The sequence below is a fragment of the Lissotriton vulgaris genome, chromosome 1_1 (assembly GCF_964263255.1).
Source record: "Lissotriton vulgaris chromosome 1_1, aLisVul1.2, whole genome shotgun sequence".
Lineage (NCBI taxonomy): Eukaryota > Metazoa > Chordata > Amphibia > Caudata > Salamandridae > Lissotriton > Lissotriton vulgaris.
In genome coordinates this window covers 215135465-215160765 of record NC_141685.1, presented here as the reverse complement: position 1 = coordinate 215160765, position 25301 = coordinate 215135465, and the positions used below count along the sequence as shown (strand labels likewise).

Genomic DNA, 25301 nt, shown 5'->3' with positions numbered 1-25301 from the left:
TTCAAGTGAAAGCGTGCACTTTTCGCCATTGAGTTGATGTGGGCTTTCATGTCTAGATTCTCGTCAAGGGTGATTCCTAGCGATTTAGCTGAGTTGACAAGGGTTGGGGTGCAGTTTAGCGCAGTCACGATTTTCATCCACTCCTTTATTTCTGTATGGCTCCTTGGTGGAGAAATTAGTAAGAACTCTGTTTTATGTGCATTCAGCTTCAGGTGGTTTGTGGTTAACCATTGAAGTGCCATTTTTAGTGTCTCATTCATTAATTCCAAATCTTTTAGGGATGCGATCTTTAAGTATATTTGCGTGTCGTCAGCATACATGTGATAAGATATTTGAGATTTTTGGAGAATTTCTGTGAGTGGTTCGATGTATAGGTTAAACAGATCAGGGGATAATGTCGAGCCTTGAGGGACTCCAATTGAGATAGGGCACGGAGGTGAAATTGATTGGTTAACCAGGAAGCGTTGCGTTCTTTTCTGTAAAAAGGACTCGAACCAGTTCAGCACAATTCCCGATAGTCCGATCCTGTCCCGTAGCCTGGCCAGTAATGCCTCATGGTTTACCGTATCAAATGCCGATGACAGGTCTAGGAGAATCAATAAGCATGCTTGATTTTGGTCAAGGGCCTGCAGCGCATCATCAATAATATGGAGAATCGCTGTTTCCGTGCTGTGCCCTGCTCTGAATCCCGATTGACATGCCCCTTCAATTGGGCGACAGATGTATGCCTCGCCAACATGTCGCGTCCAGTCCTGGATTATATCCAGTTGATGGGCCCCTTAGAGGCTCATGATCAGGCTTGTTCAGGGGATGGCCGTATGGCGCGTTCGGCTGCACTTGGAGTATTGGCTATATGGGATATCTGAGTTGCTGCGCAGAACGTCCTGCAACAGAGTTTCATCGAACATCACGCAAGTTGCTGACTCATGCTTTTAGAGGCATCTGATTATGAGGAACACGTTTGTTCCTTGGACTTACTTAATTGGATGGCATCCTTTTTTTCTACCAACATTAGGGATGACCTTTTAGAAGGAATTGCATTCATCAGTTCACACACCTTGACACACTTCCCACCTCCTTCATAATAACTTCTTCATAATAACTTTATTATCCCAGAGACAGCTCTATTTCAATAAGCAACCATGAAAATATTGACACAATTATTTTTTTGTTGTTGAAAATTTCGATTTTTTCTAATTAGTTTTTTTTCGAAAAGCTTTAACCTCTGCTTGACTTTTGAACTCTGTTTTGGTCCATTGTCTAAGTCCCATGACCTTACTAAGGGGAGGGTGTTAAATTGTTCTTAGAGTGTTATAGGGCCCTTAGGGACATTGTCAACATTGCTTAGTTAGCAAGAGCTTCGCTGCCATGATGTTGCTTTTCTGCATGTTACTACATGACTTTGTATTTGCAAGAATCTGTTTGTGCCTTTCGCATGAGAACGTGCTGCATTCGCGTTCTCTGCCTTTCCTGGAGTTTAGTCTGAACACGATGCTACAGCTATGGAGCATCCCCATTGGCCCATGTAACATATATTAACTTCCTCCCCGATCCAGTCGGTACCTCCCCCTCGACTCAGGATCAGTCCAGGGGCACCGACGGACAGGTGAGGAAGCAATGCCAGCCAAGCTCATGCAGCTCTCTAAAGCGAAGTGGTTTCCCACTTCATACTTAGGAGAGCGCTCATTTTCCAGCTTTACACAGCGAAGCGTTTCTCTATTTTCCTTCTTAGGAGAGCGCTCTGGATATCAGCATATAGGCTGTTGGATTACAATTACAAAGCGGAGTTTGATGAGCTCCTTATGTATTATTGTTACTAAATGAACTAGGTTCGCTATCAGCCTATCTTGAAGAGCTTTTTTCACTGCTCTTACATTGATATATTGTTAGAATCAGAGATTTGTTACTAACTGTGTCTCACTCTAACGGCAGCCCTTGCAGTTGCTGTCTGTCATGTACTCAGAAACAATACCTAGGTTTTTAGCACTTTGTGCCAGTGAATCATTAGTATGGATGTGATCTAACTAGACACCCACTATTCTATTTCAGGAATTAGAGCGGGCCTCCAACCCTGAGCAGTGGCCAGGAAAAGGTGAGGCTTTCTCCCAAGCATTTTTGGGTGAGTAAAAATAAATAAATAAAAATATCTCTATTGTTTTGGAGAATGGCCTATTGGCATAAAGAAACATATGGCGCAAAAAGTAATAGAAATGTGTGTCTGTGTTCTACCTATTTGTTGTCCCTTGTTGTGTATCTTCCTTTTTAGGAAAGAATCCTAAATACCTTATGAAACAGACATCCCCCACCTGGAAAATCCAATGTACAGTAGGATGTTTTGTATCATTAATTTTTGTTAATTTTTCCTTTTTTCACTAAGCTTAAGTTAAGCTTAATTGCAGTAGTGTTCAAGAGGTCCTGACGAAAGCCGGGTACACTTTCCTACAATGGCTGAAACATGTTGACCAAATACCATCCTTAATAGACAGTTATTGTGGACAGTCCTTTTGTGAGTGCCATATAGACACCAAGTTAGAAATGTAAGTGATGCAGTGTGTCTCATATGGAGACAGAGTAGAATAGTAAGTGATGTGGTGCATCTCAGATGGAGACAGAGTTATAATAGTAAGTGATGCAGTGTGTCTCAGATGGAGACACATTTAGAATAGTAAGTGATGCAGTATGTCTTAGATGGAGACAGAGTTAGAATAGTATGTGATACAATAATATCAGATGGAGAGAGTAAAATTAGTATGTGATGCTGTGTGTCTCAGATGGAGACAGAGTTTGAAAAGTAACTGATGCAGTGTATCTCAGATAGAGACAGAAGAATATGTGACGTTACACCACATGCCATTACATCGCATGTCGTTGCAAAGCCATTCTTTACCCCAACTTCCTGTCGGGGTAGCGCTGGAAGTTGGAATAGATTAATTTTCTATTCCAACTCCAGTGTGCGCAACAGTAGGGAAGGTGTTGGAGTTAAATCCAACATCTTCTATCCGCTGCTGCACACCTTTTTCGTTGCAAAGGCATGTAATGTAGTGGCATGGGTTGTAATTGTTGCGTAGTAAAGGTTGTTTCCACAGACAGAGTTAGTATAGTAAGTGATACAGTATGAAACAGATGGAGACCAAGTTAGAATAGTAAGTGATCAAGTGTGTCTCAGATGGAAACTGCATTGGATTGGGAGCTGATGCAGTGACTCTCAGCCGAAGACAGAATTGTTTTAGATGATGATGCAATGGATCTCAAATGAGGCCGCATTAATAGTAATCCACATTTGTAAAGCGCACAATCACCCGTAAGGGTCTCTAGGCGCTGGGGGCTGTTGGGAAGACTAAGCAAGCTATTGCCCAGAGTCACATGGTGCTTATCTAATCTGCCACCGGTGCCGGGAATCGAACCGTGATCCCCACATTCCAGAGTTAGTCACCCTAGCCGCGGCGCCACACCTCTCCTGGAATGGATGGTGATGCAGTGACTCTCAGCTTGACGTCACCCGTGACTCTCAGCTGCAGGTAGAATTGTTATGTACAGTGATGCAGTGTCTTGTTTCTGGAGACAGTGCTAGCAAGTAGTAAGTGATGACAAGTATTTGCCCTAAGTATAAATTTGGAATGGTACATAATGCAATGTTCCTAATACTGAGATATTTTTTTGATATTGACATGATGTTCTGCACTTTAATAAATTATAGAGGAGAGGGAGAGATACAATGTGAGGCAGTGCCATGCCAGTCTCCTGAGGGTTAGCCTGGCAGGGGGGTGATGGAGTGTCTCTCAGCTGGAGCTGAATTTGCAATGGAAAGTCATACAGCTTATTTTTTTTGTGACTTATCCCCCAGATGTATCATCAACCCATTTTGCGATTCCTTAATAGCGAAAAATACCGATTCGCTATTAAGGAATAGCAAAATGGAATGCATCAAGAAATCACTAAAAAAATAGCGATTTCTTAGAATTCCTAAATTGCGACTCGCAAATTGCGAGTCGCAATTAAGGAATACCTCCCCATTCATTCCTATGGGCCTAGAGGCCCATAGGAATGAAGGGGAAGACAATCTCAATTTGTGAATCCCAATTAGCGATTCGCAAATTGAGATTGCTATTTCAAGGGTGCAGGGGTGTCCAAAGGACACCCTGTTGCACCCCTGAAATTGATCTGTGCACATATGTTGCGCACACACATGCCCTTAGGGCATGTGTGTGCACAACATGAAACTTTGAAAAATTCACTTTAGTGCATTTTTCAAAGTTTTTGCAAATTACCATGAAGTTGTACTTCATGGTAATTTGCGTGCCCTATTAGCGAATTCGCTATTTTTAAAAACTTTCATGCATTACATTTAAGGATTCTCAATTTGAGATTCCTTAAATGCAAATATTCGCAATTTAGCGATTTCTCAATTTGCGATTTGTATTTGGGATGATGCATCCCAAATGCAAAAATACTGGTCGCAAAGGGGCAGATTCTGAGAATCTGCCCCTTTGCAAGCAGATTTTTGTTTGATGCATCTAGCTGTTAGTGCCTAATTTGAATCTCCACGGACGGGTTACTCTGTCACAACAGTGATGGATATCATGTCTGTCAAAATTTAAATCCCGTTGTGTCCTGTGGGATTTATATTTTGGCGTGTGATGGAGTAACTAGTCCGCCAAGATCTAAATCAGGCCCTCAGTGTTTCACACTAACAAATGTTGTTTTTGGGCCATTCTCATTGAAAATGTAGCTCTATGGGGGTGCCTAAGTTAGTGACCAACGGAATTGTCGAATTCAAGGCCTAAACACCATCTAGCTCCTACAACACCTTATAGGATATGGGCCTTCCAGCTGTGTCATGTTTACTCAGCACAGCTCAGGATCAGAGTCCAGGCCTTGTGTCCACCTGATTTGCCAGGTAATTTACATTTCTCTCCAGCAGCAGGAACAAAGGCCTCCCCACACAAAGGGAGCAATTAACAGTGCTTCACTGAGCTTTCTATTTTGCCAGGGAGGGGGCATGCATAAGGAACTCTCCCAGACACTTTCTTTGGCTCAATTAGATCATCCTGCTGGCTGTAGTCACCAACGAGGGGGCCATAGACCTCATCCTCGACCTCCGTGACCAATAGGAAAAGGCTGAGCGTCATCACCCCCCATAGTGGTGAGCCCCACCCTGCTCCCGTACCCATGTCTGGGGGAAGCAGGTGGCCAACACAAACAAAGGAGATCTCTGCCTGCAGAGCAGACTGAGAAAGAGAAGGTGCTGGCTGCCTCAGCCTCATATAGAGGTGCTGCCCATGAGGTGTTGGTGGATCAGTGAGGGATGGGCACCTTCAGCTGCCCCCAGCGATAGAGGCATAGGACTGGGCACACCAAAACAAAAAAAAAACTCAAAAAAAGGAGAAGCCCCAAGAGGTGGCTTAGATGATAGTGAACCATTAAATTATTAACATTAATGCTCAGTGGGTGCTCAGTACAGAAATAATTGGGCTATGGTGTGAGAGTAGGGCAGAGCAGAAGTTGAGACCATTTTGAGCCATAATAATAAGTACCACAGCATAGGGAAGGAGCTGGATCATCGTGATCATTAGTGAAATGGTCACAATGAGTGTGTTACACTCAGCTGATTTCTCATCACCCAACCAGTGAGAAACCTATACGGAATACTTTGGGTAGTGTGCCACCCTAGTCAGTCATGCATATTGCTATCGAAGGTGTCATTTGACTTGTCTCAGTGTTGTCATGATCAACTCATGTTGAGGGTATGAGTTATTGTCTGGACAGCTTGGCATGACTTACCATAATCATGAGATGACTGCTTTCTAGCCCAACCTAATATGGAGTCAAAGTAATAATTGGTTGCCTTCCTCAAAAAAAGGCCCTTTGTTAGATGGTGGGTGGACCGCCACTGACAGGACGTCAGTGGCAGTCTGCCTGCCATCCAGGGCATCAGTCAGAACGCTTAACTACAATATAGCCGGTCAGACCGCAGAGGTTGGGGGTAGGACCACCTCCATTGAAGGGATCAAAGATCCCATCGGGATGGCAGTCAGATTCCTAACCCCTTAATGGAGTAGGCGCCTGCGCGGGCACTTCCACAGGGATTAGGACATCCCTTTCTGACTGCTTGTTAATGGCAGTCTCATTGTCATGAAAAGGCAGATGAAAAGGGACTTTGGAGGTCCTACTGTTGAGTAGCCATTGAGGCCCATGTAGTGCCCCCAAACACATCCATGCACCGTGAGCCAGGCACCACATGGTGCATGGGATGTGCACAAAGTGCCCTTTTCTACTACGGCTTGTGCTGCAGCCCTTTTTCTGGGCCACAGCACAAGCAGCACTAGAAAAGAGCCCTTTACGATCGCCTGTATCAGCAATCCTCTCATAATAGGGCAGATGCGACCACCGGCTCATTGTTAGACAGTCACCGCCCAGTACAGGTCATTTCAGGCCAAAATATTTAAAAAGTTCTGAATCATGGAAAAATGTTTGATCATGTAAGTGAAAACCATTGCCATGCAAAGTACTTTAGGAACCCAGGGAACCATTATATTTTATAGACAAGCATTGTGAGGTGAAATTCTATAACATAAATTGAACAAGGGTCACTACATCAAAAATAAAAATGTTTACCTGTAAATAGGCATCAAAAAATAATGTAGGTTTATTGATGGAAATTAATCAATTACACTTTAATTGATACATCTAAGCATTCTGGCTTGTAGTGTTTTACAGGAGCATTAGCAGGTACATGCTACTCATATCAAGTTATAGTATGTAGGGCCTTATTCTATAGGTCCACGTCACATGAAGCAGTCATATGACATTCTGAATTACTGAAATAGGTTGGTTTAGTTTTACGTGGGTGCAGTAATAGCTCCTCAGTGCAAATTCCACGGGTAAAATCAGTGGAAGCAGTTGATGTCTCATTTATTATATGAAGTAAACAGAAACAGAAGTACACCCGTTAACCCAGCTGAGACCGGGTAAGTATTATAACAATAGAACAATGTCTCAACTGGAATATCATACAGGGGGACTGTTCGTAGAGAGTGTGTCAATCACATAGGACAGGGACAAAAGGATGGGGGAGGCCAAGTAAGGTGGGAGGGTTGAGCACTATAATACAACTAGATTGCAGTAACCATACAACCAAATGTGCACTGGAAGTTTTGTAGTGAGTGAACGGTGCAGTGACCCAAATCATTAAGGAACAACATGAGGCGGCGAAGAAAACAATGAAGAAGAATAAAATGGGAGGTCAAACAAAGGTATTTACAATTATAGGTACAGTTTCATGGTTTAAACATGACCCTTTGGTTGCTACGAACGGCATTGTGAAGTCGATGGCGTTTCGACCTATTTATTTCAAGGTCATCAACAGGACGATGGTTACAACATTCTTGAAAAGTGCTCTGCTGTCACTGTGGCAGAGAAGTCAGTGCGGGGAACGCGGAAGCAGGGAACCATGGCCTAGATGTATCATCGTTCCTATTTGCGATTTCTTAATAGCGATTTTTACCGAATCGCTATTAAGAAATCGCAAAATAAGATGTATGTTTTAAATCGCAATTTTTTTGCGATTCCTTATTATTCCTAATTTGCGAATTCACAAGTTGCGAATTCGCAAATAAGGTATAATTTCCCATTCATTCCTGTGGGCCAGGAAGCCCATAGGAATGATTGTGAAATAATTCTCAAATTGCTAATTTGCAATTTGCTAATCGCAATTTGAGAATTATTGCAAGGATGCAGGTGTGTCTCATGGACACCCTGCTGCACCCCTGAAACTTACATGTGTGTGCATATGGCGCACATACATGCCCTATGGGCATGTATGTGTGTCACATGCCACCCTCAAAATTGCCAAATTTTGGTTTTTGAAAGGATTTCGCAAATTAACACGAACCTCAAGTTGGTGTTAATTTGCGATTCCTTAACCTAAATTCGCAAATTAAAAAAGCTTCATACATGACATTTAAGGAATTGTAAAATTGCGATTCCTTAAATGCTTAAGCAAAATATTGAATTGCAATTTTTTTGCGATTCCTTATTTTGCTAATTTCACATACATCCCAAAAGATGCAAAATGTCTGTTTGCGATTCGTTAAGGCCGAAATTCTCAGAATTTCGGCCTTAACGATTCGCAAAATGCTTGATACATCTAGGCCTAAGTGTCTGGACCTGCTGTGAGGAGTTACTCAGGAGTGGCAGGGCTGCAAAATATTTCTTCCAGTCCACGTCAATGGAGGCAGCCGATGCGAGGCGGGGCTGCAGTCTTAGGGGTGATTTCAATCGCAGCAGGGGTGCTGATGTCCGCAGAAGGGGGAAATAGAGTCTGATCAGGACCGGCAGTGTCGTTTGTCAAGAGTAATAAATATACAAATACTCAACTAACTATATTCAATGCTCAATGCTCAAAGACTCTACTCACCAAACAGCGAGTTCCCCTTTTCTCGGCCGAGATGGACAGGCCCCCGGAGATAAAGTACTGAGGGAAGAAGAAAACATACCTTATATCAACAATCAACAATTATCAGTCAGTGGCTGCTGAGTAATTTCTAATTTTCCAGTCATCTATTAAAAACAAGCACATATCACTGGTTGTTCAAATAGTGGCTGTCTACCAGCGACTCTTCAGCATCATGCCACATTACCTAGATATTTTAGTGGTGACTCTGGATAGATTTCCTAAGCCCCAAAAGGAAACTGAGACCTATTCAGAGAAAAGAAAGACTGGCAGCTGTCTCTCAGCCCTTCTTCTGAGTGAGGCTCCTGGGGAGGTGGGAGTCAGAGAAGGACTAACAGAGAATCTCTTACCTCTGCAGGGCAATAACAAAGCCTTAGTCTAAACCCCAGAATTACTACACATACACATTGTGTTATTAGTTGATGCATTCTATTGTATTGCGTATTATGCTCTTATAAATCTGAAGAATACAAATTATTACACTAATAGTAAGCACCGACACAATCATTAATCCTATTAATGAAATTGACAATTCTATTAAATTAAGTCGGTGTACAACTTGCTGAATTAAATTAAATATCGTATTTGCTGAGTCATGTCGTTTCCCTGCATACCTGAAAGTCAACAGGCCTCGAACCTGAGCCCTGTTTTTAGCTTCTCTCCAGCTACCTGTAATTTCTCCTCAGTCGCTAGGGTCTTTTTCACATTTTTAATCAATTAGTGTTCATGGAGGAAGTTGGATCCCATCGCATTCTTGCAGTTGTTGCACACAACAGACAACAATACAATTGGTAATGTGTTCATTTATGAGGCTGCACAGGGAAGCTATGTATTGTATCTCTCTGAACTCCCACAAAGTCAATCTTTATGCAAAGTCCTAGCTACCCTGAAATATTGCAGAGAACAAAAAAATCATCCCCTTGATTTTAAATGTGGGAATCAAAACTAGGTGACTATTCACCTTATGGCATGATGTACGAAGCATTTATTCAGTCGCAAAAATGCCTTTTCTTGTGTACAAACCTCAAATTGTGATTCAGTAACAAAGTACCAAATTGCAATTTGGGTTTGTGGCACTGTACCAGTTTGGTATTTTGAAGGGCCGTTTTTAGGCTGTCCCTTAAACTACTGAATCATATTGGTGTGTATTAATGTTTTGCAATAAAATTACGACCACCAAACAATCTTTTACTACCTTCTCAAAGGAGGTGGTAAGCCATTCGCAAATAGGAAGTGGTCCCTCGGTGAAAGGTAACCTAAGCATTTTTAAGAGTAGGAATTGGTCCAATAGACCACTGCCTACTCTTAAAAAATGAAACTTACACTTTTTTGTTTTTAAACAGATTGCGATTTCCTTTAAGGAAAACAAGTTACATTTTGAAAAAACTGCTTAATTTAAAAGCTAGCACAGGCATGGTGATTCGCTGATTACAGCAGGCAAGTGACCCTGTGAAGGCTGCAATTTCTAGTGAGTCAAAATTTGCAAACTACCTGATTAATATTCATAAGCTAGGTCGAATTGCGACCCACTAGGAATTGGTCGCAAGAAATGGACAGTAATTGCACATAGAAATTCATGTGGCACGTACATAGTACATGCACTGTTACATATGAAGCATCAACTCAGTAAACTAAACAGTGTATAGAATCAGCAATATAACAATTCTATGTACAGTTTCTTTATTTAAACAAAGAAGTCAAACTGTGAACTTTTTAATACCCTGCCCCTTCCATCTGTTTGATGCGCCAGGATGAATGCATTTATGCTCCGATGGCAATGTTTGTCATTGGAAGGTAGTCATTGCTGTAACTCAAAAGTAAAATGGACAAAATAAGTCCCCCGAGCATCATAGCTCAGTCTCTTTGGTGGATGTTATAACCAGTGCTTAATTTGAGGCTGTGGTTTCCGGTACTCACCCCCGGTACTTAATCATCAACCCTGGGCTTTTTATGAACACCAGTTAAGGACACATTCCTTTATGGCAGGCGCTGGGAGAGTAAATGATTTGCCCAGAATCATATAGTGTTGAGCCGATGCCGAGACTTTTACCTGGTTCCCCAGCTCTAAAGGGGCCAGCTCTGGCCATTACATTCTCTCCCCACTTTCATGGTTATTAGTTGGTTCAGTTTTAGGCGGCATTAGCAGGAGAAATGGGCTTGTGCATGTTGCCTCCTGACGAAAGCCCCAGCACTTATGTTTTTATAAATTAACCACTGGTTATAACCAACAATTACCATATAATAGAAAAGGAAGAGAGAATGTATGTTTGTGTCAAGTGCCAATCACAGCGGGTGGATATTGTCTTTGGTGATATCCTTGAATTGCTCTTGGAGCACGTCCCAAATCTGGGCAATTAAATATTCCCTCAGGCCGGCTCGTTACTCCCTGTGAAGCAGTGCGCTCTCAGCATGGCTCCAGGAGACCACTGATCCAAACCAAGTAGCCAACCCGAGGCCTCCGGGTAGTTTAGCGCTATATAAATATAATTTTTCATTTCATTTCACTGTAGGAGCAGAGGACTGTTTCCAATGCATTGTGATAGATCACTTAGCAAGGAGCGGGGCGAGGTCTAGGAGTCTTTCAAGTGGAGGGTGAGGGAAGAGACCCAGAGGCACTCGTTCAGGTAAGATTGGCATTGAAAGATCAGTCGTGGTGGTCAATTTTTGCAATATTTGGACCAGTAGTCAAGCGCAAGGGTCAAGCCCACCGGATATGATGGAGGTCAGCGTTAGGAAATGAACACGAGGCAGCCTGCTGCAGAGCCTGGGAGAATTCTGCTGATCTTAATTGGTGTAAGATCTGCCATCTTTAGAATATTGAATATATTTGAAACCAGACCCCCAAAGATACTTAATGAGTGTATTCCAGTATTTTAGTCCAGTCTGTGTCATGAAGCAGTTTAGCTAAGCCTGCCTCTCAAGCAGTTCTAAGAGGTGCTTGGGACCTGTTGGTCTGTCATGGTATTTAGTCAAAATATTGAGTTGTAAATATCGGGAGACAAAAATATTGGGAAAAATTATTATGTTCCAAAAATATTGTGATGCAGAAATATCGTTGTCAGAATATTGTTTTTTCAGGTAAGTAATATTGTTGTTAAAAATATTTCTGTCATTAATATTGTTTTCAATAATTAATATAGTTGTAAAAATATTGTCATTTAATTATCTTCATATGTTTTAGTTAATATATATATTAATTTTATGTGTCAATATTGCTTGTAGAATAGTTAATAATATACTCAAATATAGTCTGTCATTTTAAGTGATTTATAATTTTTTATATGATTGCTAATAGTAATTTATAGTTTAATAGCGGGTTGCTAGGTTTGTAGCGGAATAGGGTGGGAAGTAATTCAAGGCCCTTCCAGGGCGCATTACAAATAATTGGATTTGATCCTTTTTTACGTTTTTTTAAACTATAACGTATTTTTGTTAAATTACAGGTAGAAAAGAAGGGATCCTTGCAATGAATCGCTGAGGCACCAGAATGGGCTCCCCTACCCTGTCTTTGTTGGCACTGGTTGGGTGATCACACTGCACAGATAAGTACATGAGCATTTTTTTGCACTTTGTATACTGTAGATCCTTCTACTTCAATAATGTGTTTGTTGGGTTGCCCTACCTGTTCTTACAGAGGTTTTCTCAGGTTCACTACAGACACTTCCAGTATCCTGTATATGCCACCATGGCTCAGACACATTGTTTTCTAGCCTCCGAGCTAGGCTCAGGCATACATCTATACTTTCCTGCACCTGTACATATATGTGTTTGTGTGTGTGTGTATATATATATATATATATATATATATATATATATATATATATATATATATATATATATATATTACCTACTGGCTATCGCCAATAGGTATATATAGTTAGGATTAATTCTCTATGGAACTTTTGAAAATTCTATGTCTAATAACTTTGGCGTTTGTGGACGGAATCGGCTGAAATTTTCAGGAAAATGGCACATTTTGTTTCTGAGCAGCCCTTGAAAATTTGGGGGGGTTTTGTCGAGGGGGGGCCGAGAAAAAAGGGGGGTCCCAAAACGCGTTTTTCCCATGTTAATTTCCATAGGGCGGTTGGACTCACTTTTAGCTCGAACGGCTGAATGGATTTGCACGAAACTTGGCAAAATTGTAGGGACTGTTAGCCCGATGTGCCTTTGCTAGGTCTCAATATATGTGCTCCAGTAGTTTTTGAGAAATTAACGTTCAAAACAAGATATATATCTGTAACAGCGCTCCGGGCTGCGCTCCGGTTCGCTTACTTTTCGCGAAACGGAACTTTGCGCGCAGAAAGCTGATTGGCTCTCCGGTGTCTGTCAACATTCTAAACAGTCCGGAGCGGCCGCCATCTTATCTCTCGGTAGGATCGAGAGAGAAGAAGAGGTGAAAAACGAAGGGGGAATTTAATGAAAGGGGGCAAGGTATACCTCTCTTGACCCCCTAGGAATGATGTTGGGGTTATTAAAGGGTCTCGTGGGGAAAATAAAAAAATATATATTTTTCACGGTAGAAGCGCTTCCCGGGCCGCGAACTGGGCCGCAAACTGGTAGCGAAACGGGAATTCGCCATTTTGTGTTTCGTTTTAATTAAATTACTAGGTATAAGGGGGTGCGGGAGATGTATCCTGACCCCTTATGTTTTCTGAGGGTGGCTGAGGAGGCTCATATATGTTGATACATGTCTTCCAGCGGCTGTGCGTGAGCTTTTTTTTTTTTTTGCTGCGTGACGTCTGTTAACGTTCGATTCGATGGAAATCAGGAAGTGTTGACCACCATTTTGTCACTGCGAGTAAATATTTTGTTATAAATGAATCCTTATTAATAAACATTGTCTGCGCCATCTTGCCTTTTTGTCCAATGCCACAATTTTGTCGTGCACGGCAGCCATTTTAGATGCCTTGACCAGACCCACTCTCTGCACACCGTCGATTCTCAGCACGGCTCCCCACCCTCGCAAGCATCTCCCCCACGCACTGGTCACCCCCGCTCTCTCTCTCATGCATCGGCCATATACTTCCCCCCATCTGCGCTGCTCTTCCCTGAGAATCACACTCTGTGCTCGCCCGACACCTCCCTTTCACCCTATTCACTACCGCACCCTCTGACACTCCTCTTCCTCTGTGTCCGATTGTCCAGGCCGGACCCAGGCTATCACCTAGCCCTGCGGATGTAGTTTATGGCCCCAGCTGTAGAGAAAGTGTGAGAAGTGTGGCTCAGGGGTTAGAGGCGGCAGACCTGGAGCTTGAGTTCGGCCCTGGACCAGGGTTCAATTCCCCGCCTCGGCGGGTCTTGGGCTCAATAATTCCACGGACTCGATAATTCTCGCTCCGGTGCCTCCTCGACTCACGGGTTCACACTCTGCGACTCTGGGCAATAGCTTGCTTAATCTCCACATCGGCCCCTCGCGGTGGGATGCCTGGCTTTCACCTTGTGGATACCCTGCCAGGGTTATCTCACAGGGGAATACCACGACGGGTTCCCTAAGCAAGCGCGGAGATGCCCCAGGGTAAGTCATGCGCTATATAAGCTTCATACATTTACATACATGCCAACCCTCCCGATTGAGGCGTGAGACTACTGATTTCTGTGCTAGTCTTCCGCCTCCCGATTCCTGCAAGGAAAAATCCGGGGGCATATTACCAACAACTAGCGATAATTTTTGTCTCTAACTTGTTTAGAGACAAAAATTATCGCCGCACATCGGCGAATTTTATCGCAGATAAACCTTGCTATTAGCAAGGTTTATCGCAAATGCGATAAAAAACGGCCGCAATGCATGAATATCGCTGAAAAGTCAGCGATATTCATGCATTATCCAGCAAATGCTCTTAGCCATGTTATCCACCTTCCATTGGATAACATGGCTAAAAACTGCTCAGGGCAGGTGTTAGCTTTTGGAGATATTCGCGCTTAGCGCGAATATCTCCAAAAGTTGGTAATAGGAGATAGCGATGGTTAGGGACTGTTTCCAGTCGCTAACATCTTGGCACGCCCACTTTGCATGTCATTAGTGATAAATATCACTGACATGCAAAGCGGGGCCCAAGATGGTCGCTATCTCCTTTTAGCTGTCACTAACTGGTGTTAGCGACAGCTTGGTAATAGGGAGATAATTTTATCTCCTTTTTTTTGGCTTTTAAAGCCAAAAAAGCGGAAATAAACCCCCTTGATAATATGCCCCACGATTCCTCGGGGGTTTCAGCTGACAGGGCTTGGTATTGTGTTACGTGCTAATTCTTCCAGGAAACGTCAGAGGGTCGATGCAGGGGTTCTAGAAGGGGTGATAAACCATTTAAGCCTCATGAACAAGCGCATGGTCTTTTAAAGATTTGTGAAGTACTCGGGGCGGCGGTGTGTGTGTGCCCTCTTTCAGGAGCGGGCGGGGGGGGCACTGCCAGCAACTTGCCAGGCCAGGTAGTGTTCAACACGTGCATCACCCTTTCTCTGCCTGCTATTGCGCCCCATGCTTCGGAAAGGAAAGAAAAAGAACGTGCATTTGAGTTTGAAATGTCCGATCCTGTAGCAGTACACTTGCAAAGCCCACACATGACAATAACCCGATTCAAGGCCCCATTCACCCGATTTTTTAAAAATATATAGCACTCCAACAAAGTAGGATTATAAAACTTTATTAACTTTTAAATATAACGAACGCAACAAAAACTGTAACTATATTTAAACATTTTTTGAAATTAACCAGAACTATAACGATAACAACAACAACAACAATAATATAACTTTTATGCCTAAATTACGCAAACATTTAGCTAATCTGCTAAAGGGGGGAGTCGCCATTTCTTTACAATAATCAATAATGAAAAATCAACATCAATAGGGTTGTCCGTATTCCTGATGCAGCACTATAGTGCAACATACACAGCACCTGGGGTGTCAAGAGTGAACAGGTCCTAGCTGCTTAACCAATGACTGACAAATGCTATATTAAACACTTACTATGTATAATACTTGCGTTCACAATAGTTTTACTTTACAAAACAGAACAAAAGATGTCCCCTGTAAGTAAACCCATATTAGCTGTTTCAGTTATTGAACATCCTAAGGTTTTATGACATAGGGAACAGTGGTGATATCCTTGGCGGGTGATGGAACTGGGATTGTTAATGGAAAAACATCTACAAAGAAAACTATTGGTGAATTATACTTCTCCGGAAACTATAACGATAACAACAACAACAACAACAATATAACTTTTATGCCCAAATTACGCAAAGATTTAGCTAATCTGCTAAAGGGGGGAGTAGCCATTTCTTTTGATAATTTATTTATCCATCCGTAGCCTCTCTAATCTCCATTACAATATGTTTCTTGCTGTCGCTAGCTGATGAAAAAACTAAAGTGATAACTTCCTCATCCTTATTTTGTCTTTCTTTGTTCCTTAAGATGTTATCTGTGTCAACCTCTTCCGAGAATGCTGATGCGTTAGGGATTTCCTTGTGTTTCTTAATAGCATTGGTGTCTGCACACTTCTTTGTCAATTCTGTGAACATGATAACTGCTTCATAGACAGATGATATCTTTGTTAAGTCATTAGTGTTAAGTGTGTCTGAAACTACAGTGCCCTTCTGTTTTTCTTTCTTCAGGCTCTACAGAGTTTTGTGTGTTGTTCTTTTGAGCGACAATTATTCCAGAGGTTTCAGGTTCACTTGTTTTGTCTTGCAGTGAGTTAACAGCTTTAGAGACTTCATGTTTATTTGCTATGTCCTGCTGTTCGTCAACTGCTTCAGAGACGTCAGCCTCATTTGTTATGTTTGACTAGATCCTGGACCTGCCCGGCCGCGCCCAAAATGGCGCCGGTGTAAATGGGACTCGTAACTGCTTGTTGTGTACTGGTTGCCCAACCTTGATATCACGAGATACGTATGCAGTTTTGAAGCACATGGCGGAGGCTCGTCTGCTGTAGTGGGGCGCCCCTTATCGTTTCAGTCGCCATTCCGCCCGCTTTTGCTACACTGTGCCTTTTCCGCCATTCAGCTGTTTACCGCCCGCTCTTATGGCTACAGCGTCTCGCTCACCATGTAGTTGAGTTGCTCCCACTCTTGCGGTGCAGCGATAGGCGGCTGCCACAGGACTCTTAAAATGGCGGCCGGCTCTTCGGATTTGGGCCTGGTCCAGTAAAATGGCCCTGGGACACCTTGGAACTCAGACGCTTGTCTGCCAGGGCTTGGGTTCCATTCTCGAAAGCGTCCCCTCAGCCTTGAAGATTGTACAAAAGTCTTGGGGGCCCTCGACTCCCGCAGGCTTCCGGTGGGGAGCGGCTGCCATGATTGCTTGCGGAATGGCCACAACGGAGCTACGAGATGGTGGTGCTCTCATGGTGACGCCAGCTTCAGTCTGAAACATCCAGAAACAAGGTGGGGCTTTCATCGTTTGGGAAAAAAAATGTTTTAATCCAATGAAAAGTGTTATTTTTAGGTCACATGACCTAGTCTTACATCATTAGGAAAACAAAAGTAAAATGAACCAATGAAAAGTTGTATTAACAAGTCACATGACCTGTTATGCTTACGTTACGCGCTGCGCGGCGCGCTCTGGATCGTTTCCGGGAAGCTGCGCCTTGCGCACCGGAGCACTTCCGGGTGCGCTAACGCGGCGCGTCATATGACGCATTACGCGACAACGCAGGTCCAGAATATAGTCAAAATGTCTCCACCAACCAGCGGTCGGAATACAACCGCTTTCAGCAGTCCAAAAAGTTCGGTTAAATCTTAAGAGCGGGAGCAACTCAACTACATGGTGAGCGAGACGCTGTAGTCGCAAGAGCGGGCGGTAAACAGCTGAATGGCGGAAGAGGCACAGAGTACCAAAAGCGGGCGGAATGGCAACTAAAACGGTAAAGGGGCGCCTCACTACAGCGTGTCTTCAGGTCAAACGGATTGTGGGACAAGGTCCAGAATGGAAGAGTCATCAAAAGGGAAAAAATTCCGCTGGACCCCGGGAGCCGGCCGCCTATGTCGGGGGCGATCTTAGGCGACATCAGGGCAACACGACTTGGGGAGGGGGCAGGAGCCAAGCGCCCCCTCTCAGTCCGCGCCATCTCACCGCACCTCGGGGGCCTCCGTCAAGCGGTTTAGGGAGGCACCGTATCACATTGTTTTCCAATGCAGTCAGGTCCACAAACGGACCCTACTTACTTTGAATAGTGAAGCTGCAGCAGGTGCAAATAAGGTTTAAACAGTGTTACAAGCGCTGCTTAGAACTCTGAAGTATGGCACTCAACATCCAGGACTTATGCCATTTGTGTAAGGCAGTGACATCGAAGCAACTCAGGGACAAAAAGCATGAACGAACATTCACGTATGAAAATCTTATTTGGGGAAGGGGCAGGATCCAAACGCCCCCTCCCAGTTCGCGCCACTACACCGTATGTGGAAAATCTGAAGCCATCGTTCTACAAACTCTCAACGCTTGCTATCAGTGCATGAGTTTCATGCTCGATCGATTGAGCTAGCCGGATCGGGCAATAAAAAGTATAAAATAGTTATGTAAATAGTTATTTAATAAAATGTTTTACCCTGTTTCTTTGCTGGTGTGTTGTCTATATTTATAATATTTGCATAGGGTTTGTCGTTATTTTGGGCGGGGTGGGTGGCGGAGTCGAGCTGTCTTGCAGCCCTCATGGTGTGGAGCTCAGTTCATTTCACTATTTTCGTATTTCTCATGAAGGGTTGTTCCTAATGTTTGTATTTTATCGAGGTCAAAAAGAGATCGAATTAGTGGTCTACTGATTTTGCTCGATTACTTTTATTTTTTTACACGATTTTTCACTATCTGCAAAGACTAAACAGAGTATTGCGACTTTGTGCTTGTTTGTAAATAGAGAATCATCCAAAGAGAACCAATTTTAAAACAGTAAATGCTTGGATAACAATCAATCAAATGGAGAGACAAGCAGGTACGACGGATTACAACGGGGGCAAAGGTCTGCGTTAAGTACCGTTCACTATCTGCAAAGAGAGAGTACTACTAAGAGAAAAGAGGGGAGGGGGGGCAGCGTTCAAAGCACATCAGCGTGCATAAACACGAAAACGTTTTTACCTATCACGTACTTGACATTTGACAGCTTTTGATATTTGCTATTAAAAAACCATTGAAATTCACAGAAAAAACCATAGGTTATAGTCCATATATAGTTAGGAATTTGCATTTACAAAACCTTATTTTACTCGCATAAAACCATTGAAATTCCATATATAGTTAGATGCGCTAACTATATATCGCGCACCCGCAATCCACTGCTGATGATGTCACATATTACATCATTCATGACATGGTCAGTGACATCACTGATGACATCACTGATCACAACATCCAGTGACTGTATGTTTCTGTAAAGTTAAAATATGTCTTACATATTGAAGAATGAGTGGATGTATAAATGTCTGGATGAAGGATTTAGTAGGTGCATGACTGATTGTATGAGGGAGTGATTAAATGTGTCTCACTGAGTGCATGGGTTAGTGATTAAACTGTATTAATTTGTGCATCATTATATCTGTTGTTCTGTAAACTGCTGCATGTGTTGATCAGTAGCTATATGAATAACTATATGGGTTATTGATTGGTTGCTCAAGTATTTGTATGGGAGACTGAGTATATGTGTGAGTGGCTGGGAGGTGTGTGACTCTGTGCATAGATGTGTGAGCAGTTGATTCACTAGATGTATGGTTTCAAAAGTGCATGTGGAAACAGCTGTATGGGCGGTTGACTGTGTGCATGAGTGTATTGGTGAGTGAATGGATATCTCAGTGCTACATGTCAAAGTAAGTACATATGTAAAACACAGTACATGTGAGAGTTAACATATATAAATAACTGTGCATTAGAGCCAGTGAATGTGTGAGTGGCTGTATGGATCATTGTGAACTTTTATTAGGGATTATATAAGAGAGTAAATATGTGTTAGAATATGTTTCAATAAGTAAGGTGTGTATAACTGTATAGTTGAGGAATTGGAGGTGTGATTGATTCTTTGCATGACTGTCTAGGTGTATGAGTAACTCCATGGATGAGTGACAATCTGTGAGTGTCTGTTTTCACTGAGTGTATCTAAGGATATATCAGAGTCTGTAGAGGTTCATCGTATTAACACATGAATGATGTCATCTGTGATGTTGTCGGTGATGTCATTTGAGTTGTCATCAGTGATGTCATCAGTGATGTCATTTGAGATGTCATCAGTGATGTCATTTGAGTTGTTATCAGTGATGTCATCAGTGATGTCACTGACCATGTCATGAATGATGTAATATGTGACATCATCAGCAGTGGATTGCGGGTGCGCGATATATAGTTAGCGCATCTAACTATATATGGAATTTCAATGGTTTTATGCGAGTAAAATAAGGTTTTGTAAATGCAAATTCCTAACTATATATGTTCTATAACCAATGTTTTTTTCATTGAATATATATATATATATATATATATATATATATATATATATATATATATATATATATATATATATATATATATATATATATATATACGCTCAAATTTCCTATAACTCCAACTGGAAAAACAGCACTCTAGAGGATGGCAGGTTTCAATGGGTCTTTATTCGAATAACCAACAAACAAGGGACTTACCCCTCTGTGTCAAATGAGACGCCATCTTAGAGTGTGTTATAAATGCACATATAAGCACAATTATTGAACCTTGGATCGGCTCATTAAGATGCGGTGGGTATAAAATAATGCAAATAATGCAAAATGGAAAATACAAAATTATCTAGCCCTGGATCGGCAGTTGTCCCTCGAAAGTTAGTACACAAATTGTAAGCTCTATCGTTCCACGTGAAACAGACAATATTTCATGCAATTAATATCAATATCTCTGAATCAACAGTATTTAACCTATTACCAAAATGATATATACGCAATACTTAATTCATTGATACAATGCATCAGATCATTCCCATTATCGAAACTCATCAGACAAAAGGAAAATTATTGTACAAAAGGATCTCTTTAAAGAAATCCGTATTTCATACAGCGGAGTCATGTAGCGTCAAACCATTCATGTTTACATTCTGTAATTTCTAGTCATTTCCCTAGGTGCACTGCCATCTCCTCACCGCTATTTAAGCCTCTGGGATATTTGGTTGACAGATCGATAATATATCTGGATTCAAGCCTCCTCAGTCGCCTCAAGTGGTCCCCTCCCCTGGCATTTTGTGGTACAGAGTCCAAACGATAAAAAACTGCAGTTTGTTTCTGTCCTGCGAAATGCCGGGCCACCGGGTATGCCGGGTCGGCTTTATCAATGGCCCGAAGATGCTCAAGTATTCGCATCTTTAGTTGGTTGATCGTGCTCCCAACGTAGCGTACGCCACACGGGCAGACCAAGCAATATACAGCATAGTAGATACTGCAGGTAATAAACTTCAGGATCTTAACAGATCTGCCTGTATCCTGTATGTCATAGGTGAGGACTCTTCTACTTGCTGCACAAGCCTTGCAGCGGCCACAGGGATAAAAACCCCTTGTAGCCCTCAGGGTGTTTGTTTTGATTATGGGTTTATCTAGATGGCTTCTCACCAATATATCCCTCAACGATCTTGCTCTTCTGAAGGTCACTAAGGGGTATGGTCGTAAATCGTCCTTCAGTGCATTATCCGTAAGGAGAATGTGCCAGTTCTTCCTCAACATGGCTCTCAAATGGGTTGCCCCAGAGGAGTACGGGATAACCATTCTAAATTTCCCTTCTTTACTGGTCTCAGTATTCAAAGATTTCTTACTCAGAAGCTCTTTCCTCAGAATCCTTCTGACTTTTTTAAGGGTGCTCTGTAACAGCCCGTCATCATACCCTCTAAGACTAAAACGAGCGAGGCAATCTGAGGCAGCCGCCTCAAAATCCTGATCCCTCGAGCTGTTTCTGTGTAGTTTTAGCAGTTCCCTATAGGGTATGCTTTTCACCAACTGAGGTGGGTGGCTACTGCTGGCGAACAAGATGGAATTGCCAGCAGTTTCTTTTCTAAAAGTGCAGTCTGGATTTTACAGTTATCAATGAACACCCTCAGGTCCAAATAGTCCGCTGCCACCGGGCTAATGGAACCTGAGAGGTGCAGATTGTATTCATTGTTATTCAAGATTTCAATGTATCTTTCTGCCGTATTTATTGCCCCTTGCCACACAATGAATAGGTTGTCCAGATATATATATTTACAAATATATATATATATATATATTATCTACTGGCAGTAGGTTGTTATAGTTAGGACCTATTTTCCATAGATAAAGCATTTTTTGTTTTCCTAATAACTTTGGCGTTGTTTGACGAATCTTTGCAACATTTTTTTAAACTAGTGGGTCGCTCCGGTCAGCTCCTGTCTTGGAAGGTTCGGGGTGATTTGTGAAGTGGGGGCCGAGAAAAAAGGTGGGTCCCAAAACGTGTTTCCCCCATGTTATTTTCCATAGGAAACTTTAGACACGGTTTAATCCGTTCAGTAGTTCCTGAGAAAATAAAAAAATAGAGGTCGGAAAATCAATTTTCCATAGGAAACTTTAGACATGGCTACAGCTCGAACTGCTGAACGGAATTACACCAAGTTTGGTAAAAAGGTAATGCTTCGTTCCGAAAGCGTCCTTTTTTAAAATAGTGTAAGTCTGTTCAGTAGTTGCTGAGAAATTAAATAAATAAAAGTTTCGATATATAGGGACGCAGTGGATTCGCGAACCCTCCTGACCACGAGCTTCACTATGATTGGCTGGCAACACTCCAAACCAGGAAGTGTTGGCAGCCATCTTGTGACTCGGTAGAACCGAGTCACAAGGAAACAGTGAAAAATGAAGAAAAGGGGGCAGGGTAGAAACACTCTGCCCCCCAGGCCTATTCAGGGTAGGGCCAAAAAAAGCATTTTGTTAAAAAAAATCAGCGGAAATCGCATTGGGGTCGCGAATCCTGCTGAAATTATTTTTAAAAAATGAAGCGCAGGCTCCCACGCTTTGTTTTCTTTAATCCCCGGGTGGGCCAGGTCCCGGGGGCATTGTACTAATTTATATGGGGGGGCTCCAAGTGCCCCACAAGCCCGGGGACTGCCACCGCCTGGGCTATTGTCATATATTTGCGGGGCACATAGGCCCCCCACATGCCCCGGGGGACCACCACCTCTTCAGGGCACTAAGATGCAAATGCGGGGTTCCATTACAAACCCCAGAGCCCCAGGGACCAACACCTCCCCAAGGCTTTCTAATTGAAGGGAGGGGGGCCACGTGCCCCTTCCTCCTGGAGTCCTCGATGGACCTGGGGACTGCCACCCCCCAGGGCCGGCTCCTGCAGTGTCCCGGGGTGCCCACCCCCGGCACACTGCTTTTTTGCTATGGCAGGGCAGGTGCCGTGCGGCTCCCTCCCTGTCATAGCAAACTTGCTTTGGATTTTGCGGGGAAACCTGCTCTCTCTTCTGAAATTAAAGCAGTTTGCTTTTCCACATGGGGAGCTACATGTCAGCAGCTCCCCATGTGGAAAAGCAATGCCGGTTCCTGCAGGAGTCGGAGAGCCGGCGGGACCGTGGGGGCATTTGGGCTCCCCCCACGGTCTCCAACAAATTAGCCAGGCCCCAGGGGATGGGGTCCCCGGGTCCAGGAGTGGCCTGGGAAGGGGGCCACCTGGCCTCCCTCTCCATAAAAAGAAAAAGGCAGGCCGGCCCCAGGGGATAGGTCCCTGGGGCCATAATTGGCCTGAAGAGGGGGCCACGCTCCCCCCTCCCAAAAATATTTTTGAAAGAGGATGGCCCAGGAGACCTCCCCCAAAAATAATAAAAAATGTCCCAAGGGCATAAAAAAAGGAAAAAGAAGGGGGGACACACAGCCACCCTTCTAAAAAAAGACATGCATTGTGCAGAGGCCACGACTCCTCCCAGCAATACTCTGCAAATGCACCCTGTGGCGCTTTTTAAGCTGGAGAATTAATTCCCCTTCAGAACTGGGGGTCCCTGGGGGCAAACTAGCCCACCAGGTACCTCTAGTAAGTGGCAGGAAGCTGCATTGCAGAGTGGTGGTCCGAGGCCATTCCTCTTTTGACACCTCTCTGCAACGCAGTTCTGTGGTGCTTACTGGAGGTACCTGGTCGGCTAGTTGGACCCCAGAGACCCTCAGGACTCAAGGGGATGTACTTCCCCAAGTTACAATGCACCAGGGGGCGCGTTTTCACAGTGGTGTTGGGAGGGGGCGTGGCCTGATTTGACAAGTATGTAAACGCACCCTGTGGTGCGTTTTAAGTTGGGGGAGTAAGTCCCCTTCAATTCTAACTGTCCCTTGGGGCCAACTAGCCCATCAGGTACCTCCAGTAAGTGGCAGGAAGCTGCATTGCTGAGTGGTGGTCCGAGGCCATGGACCCTTTTTACACCACTCTGCAACACAGCTCTGTGGCGCTTCCTGGAGGTAGCTGGTGGGCTAGTTGGCCCTAGGGATGCTCAGGATTCAAGGGGACTTAATCACCCAACTTAAAACGTGCCACAGGGCTAGTTTCCAACTTTTCACATCAGACCCGCCCCCTCCCTGCACCACAGTGCAACCACGCCCTGTGGTGCGTTTTTATGTTGGGAGATTAATTCCCCTTCAATCCTGAGAGTCCCTGGGGGGCAACTAGTCCTCCAGGTACCTCTTGTAAATGCCACAGGGCTACTTTGCAAAGAGATGCTCCGAGGCCACGCCCCTTTTTACACCACTCTGCACCTGCGGTTTCTGGTGCACTGCTGGTGGGGCGATGAGGTCCTCTTGTGTCCTGAGGACCTCAAGACACAGGTGGACTTTATCCTCTGAGCAGCAGTGCGCCAGAAGCCGTGTTTGCAACATGGTGTAAAAAGGGGCATGGCCTCAGAACACCTCTCTGAATCGCTGGTGATTCTTTTGTAAAAATCATTAGGTCCGCCGCCATGACGCATTTCAGCCCTCATGGGGCTTTGATCACATGACACGCTGGTGGAGTGACTACAACATTTTAAGTGACAGTGCTCAGTAACGTGACCTAAAACAATCATAGACATAGAAGAGTTTTGGTCTGACTCTCAACTTCAACATTGATATCGTGAAAGTAAAATGTAAGAGAGATCGGAAAAGTGCATATGCAACAGTATTTGATATAAATATCAATAAATATATATATAAATAAATACATATTTAAATAAATACACAACTGCCATATACAAAGGTACTAACAATTGGATGCAAGATTAGAAAAACCATTGTACTGGATAAAATGCATGTTAAAAAGTAAAACCAATATAAACCTTTTGTTATGTAAAATTATGCGATCCAGGCATTGTGATTAAAAAATCCGCTAAAGCTATTTTGGGCCCTTTTAAGTTGGACAATAGGGGGCGGTGGATTGTAACAGATCTAAAAATACGAAATGAGTGGGTGACTTTGGTGGAATACAATGGCCCAAATATAGACAATGAGTCATCTCTTAGAATAATCTATAACCATTTAATAGATATCAATTTCCCCATCATTATGTGTGGAGACTTCAATGTCCTTTTGAACCCCCCTCTTGATAGGTCCAAGTGGGGGAGAGTATACCTACAAAAATGGGTTCACTGTTTAAAATTATTATGAACGACTTAAATCTTGTAGATATCTGGAGAGAACAAAATAAGACTATAACTGACCTCCAAAACTTAACGTTTCATAATAAAAAACACAAATACCACTCCAGATTGATTATTTCCTGATAGATTTTAGATTGATAGAATTGGTCAGTCTAGTGACCTGACCTGACCTGGTCAGAGCCGGTCGCACCTCCCGCCGCGTGGCCCACCCCGAGGGTGCCCGGTATCCGCCGCCGCTGCCGCTGCCAGTTTGTATCTGCCCCCTCATAT

At 43.3% G+C, this 25301-nt stretch overlaps 1 protein-coding gene across 3 annotated transcripts in view; it reads right to left on the bottom strand.

Moving 5' to 3' along the window:
* The window catches only part of LOC147740917 (membrane-spanning 4-domains subfamily A member 8-like), a 244366-nt gene that overhangs the window by 17716 nt on the left and 201349 nt on the right, over positions 1 to 25301 (bottom strand). For all 3 annotated transcript variants that reach the window (XM_086952198.1, XM_086952199.1, XM_086952200.1), the window contains one exon: positions 8417 to 8473. In XM_086952198.1, the coding sequence (XP_086808324.1) occupies positions 8417 to 8473 (57 nt within the window). The remainder of the gene's footprint in view (positions 1 to 8416; positions 8474 to 25301) is intronic.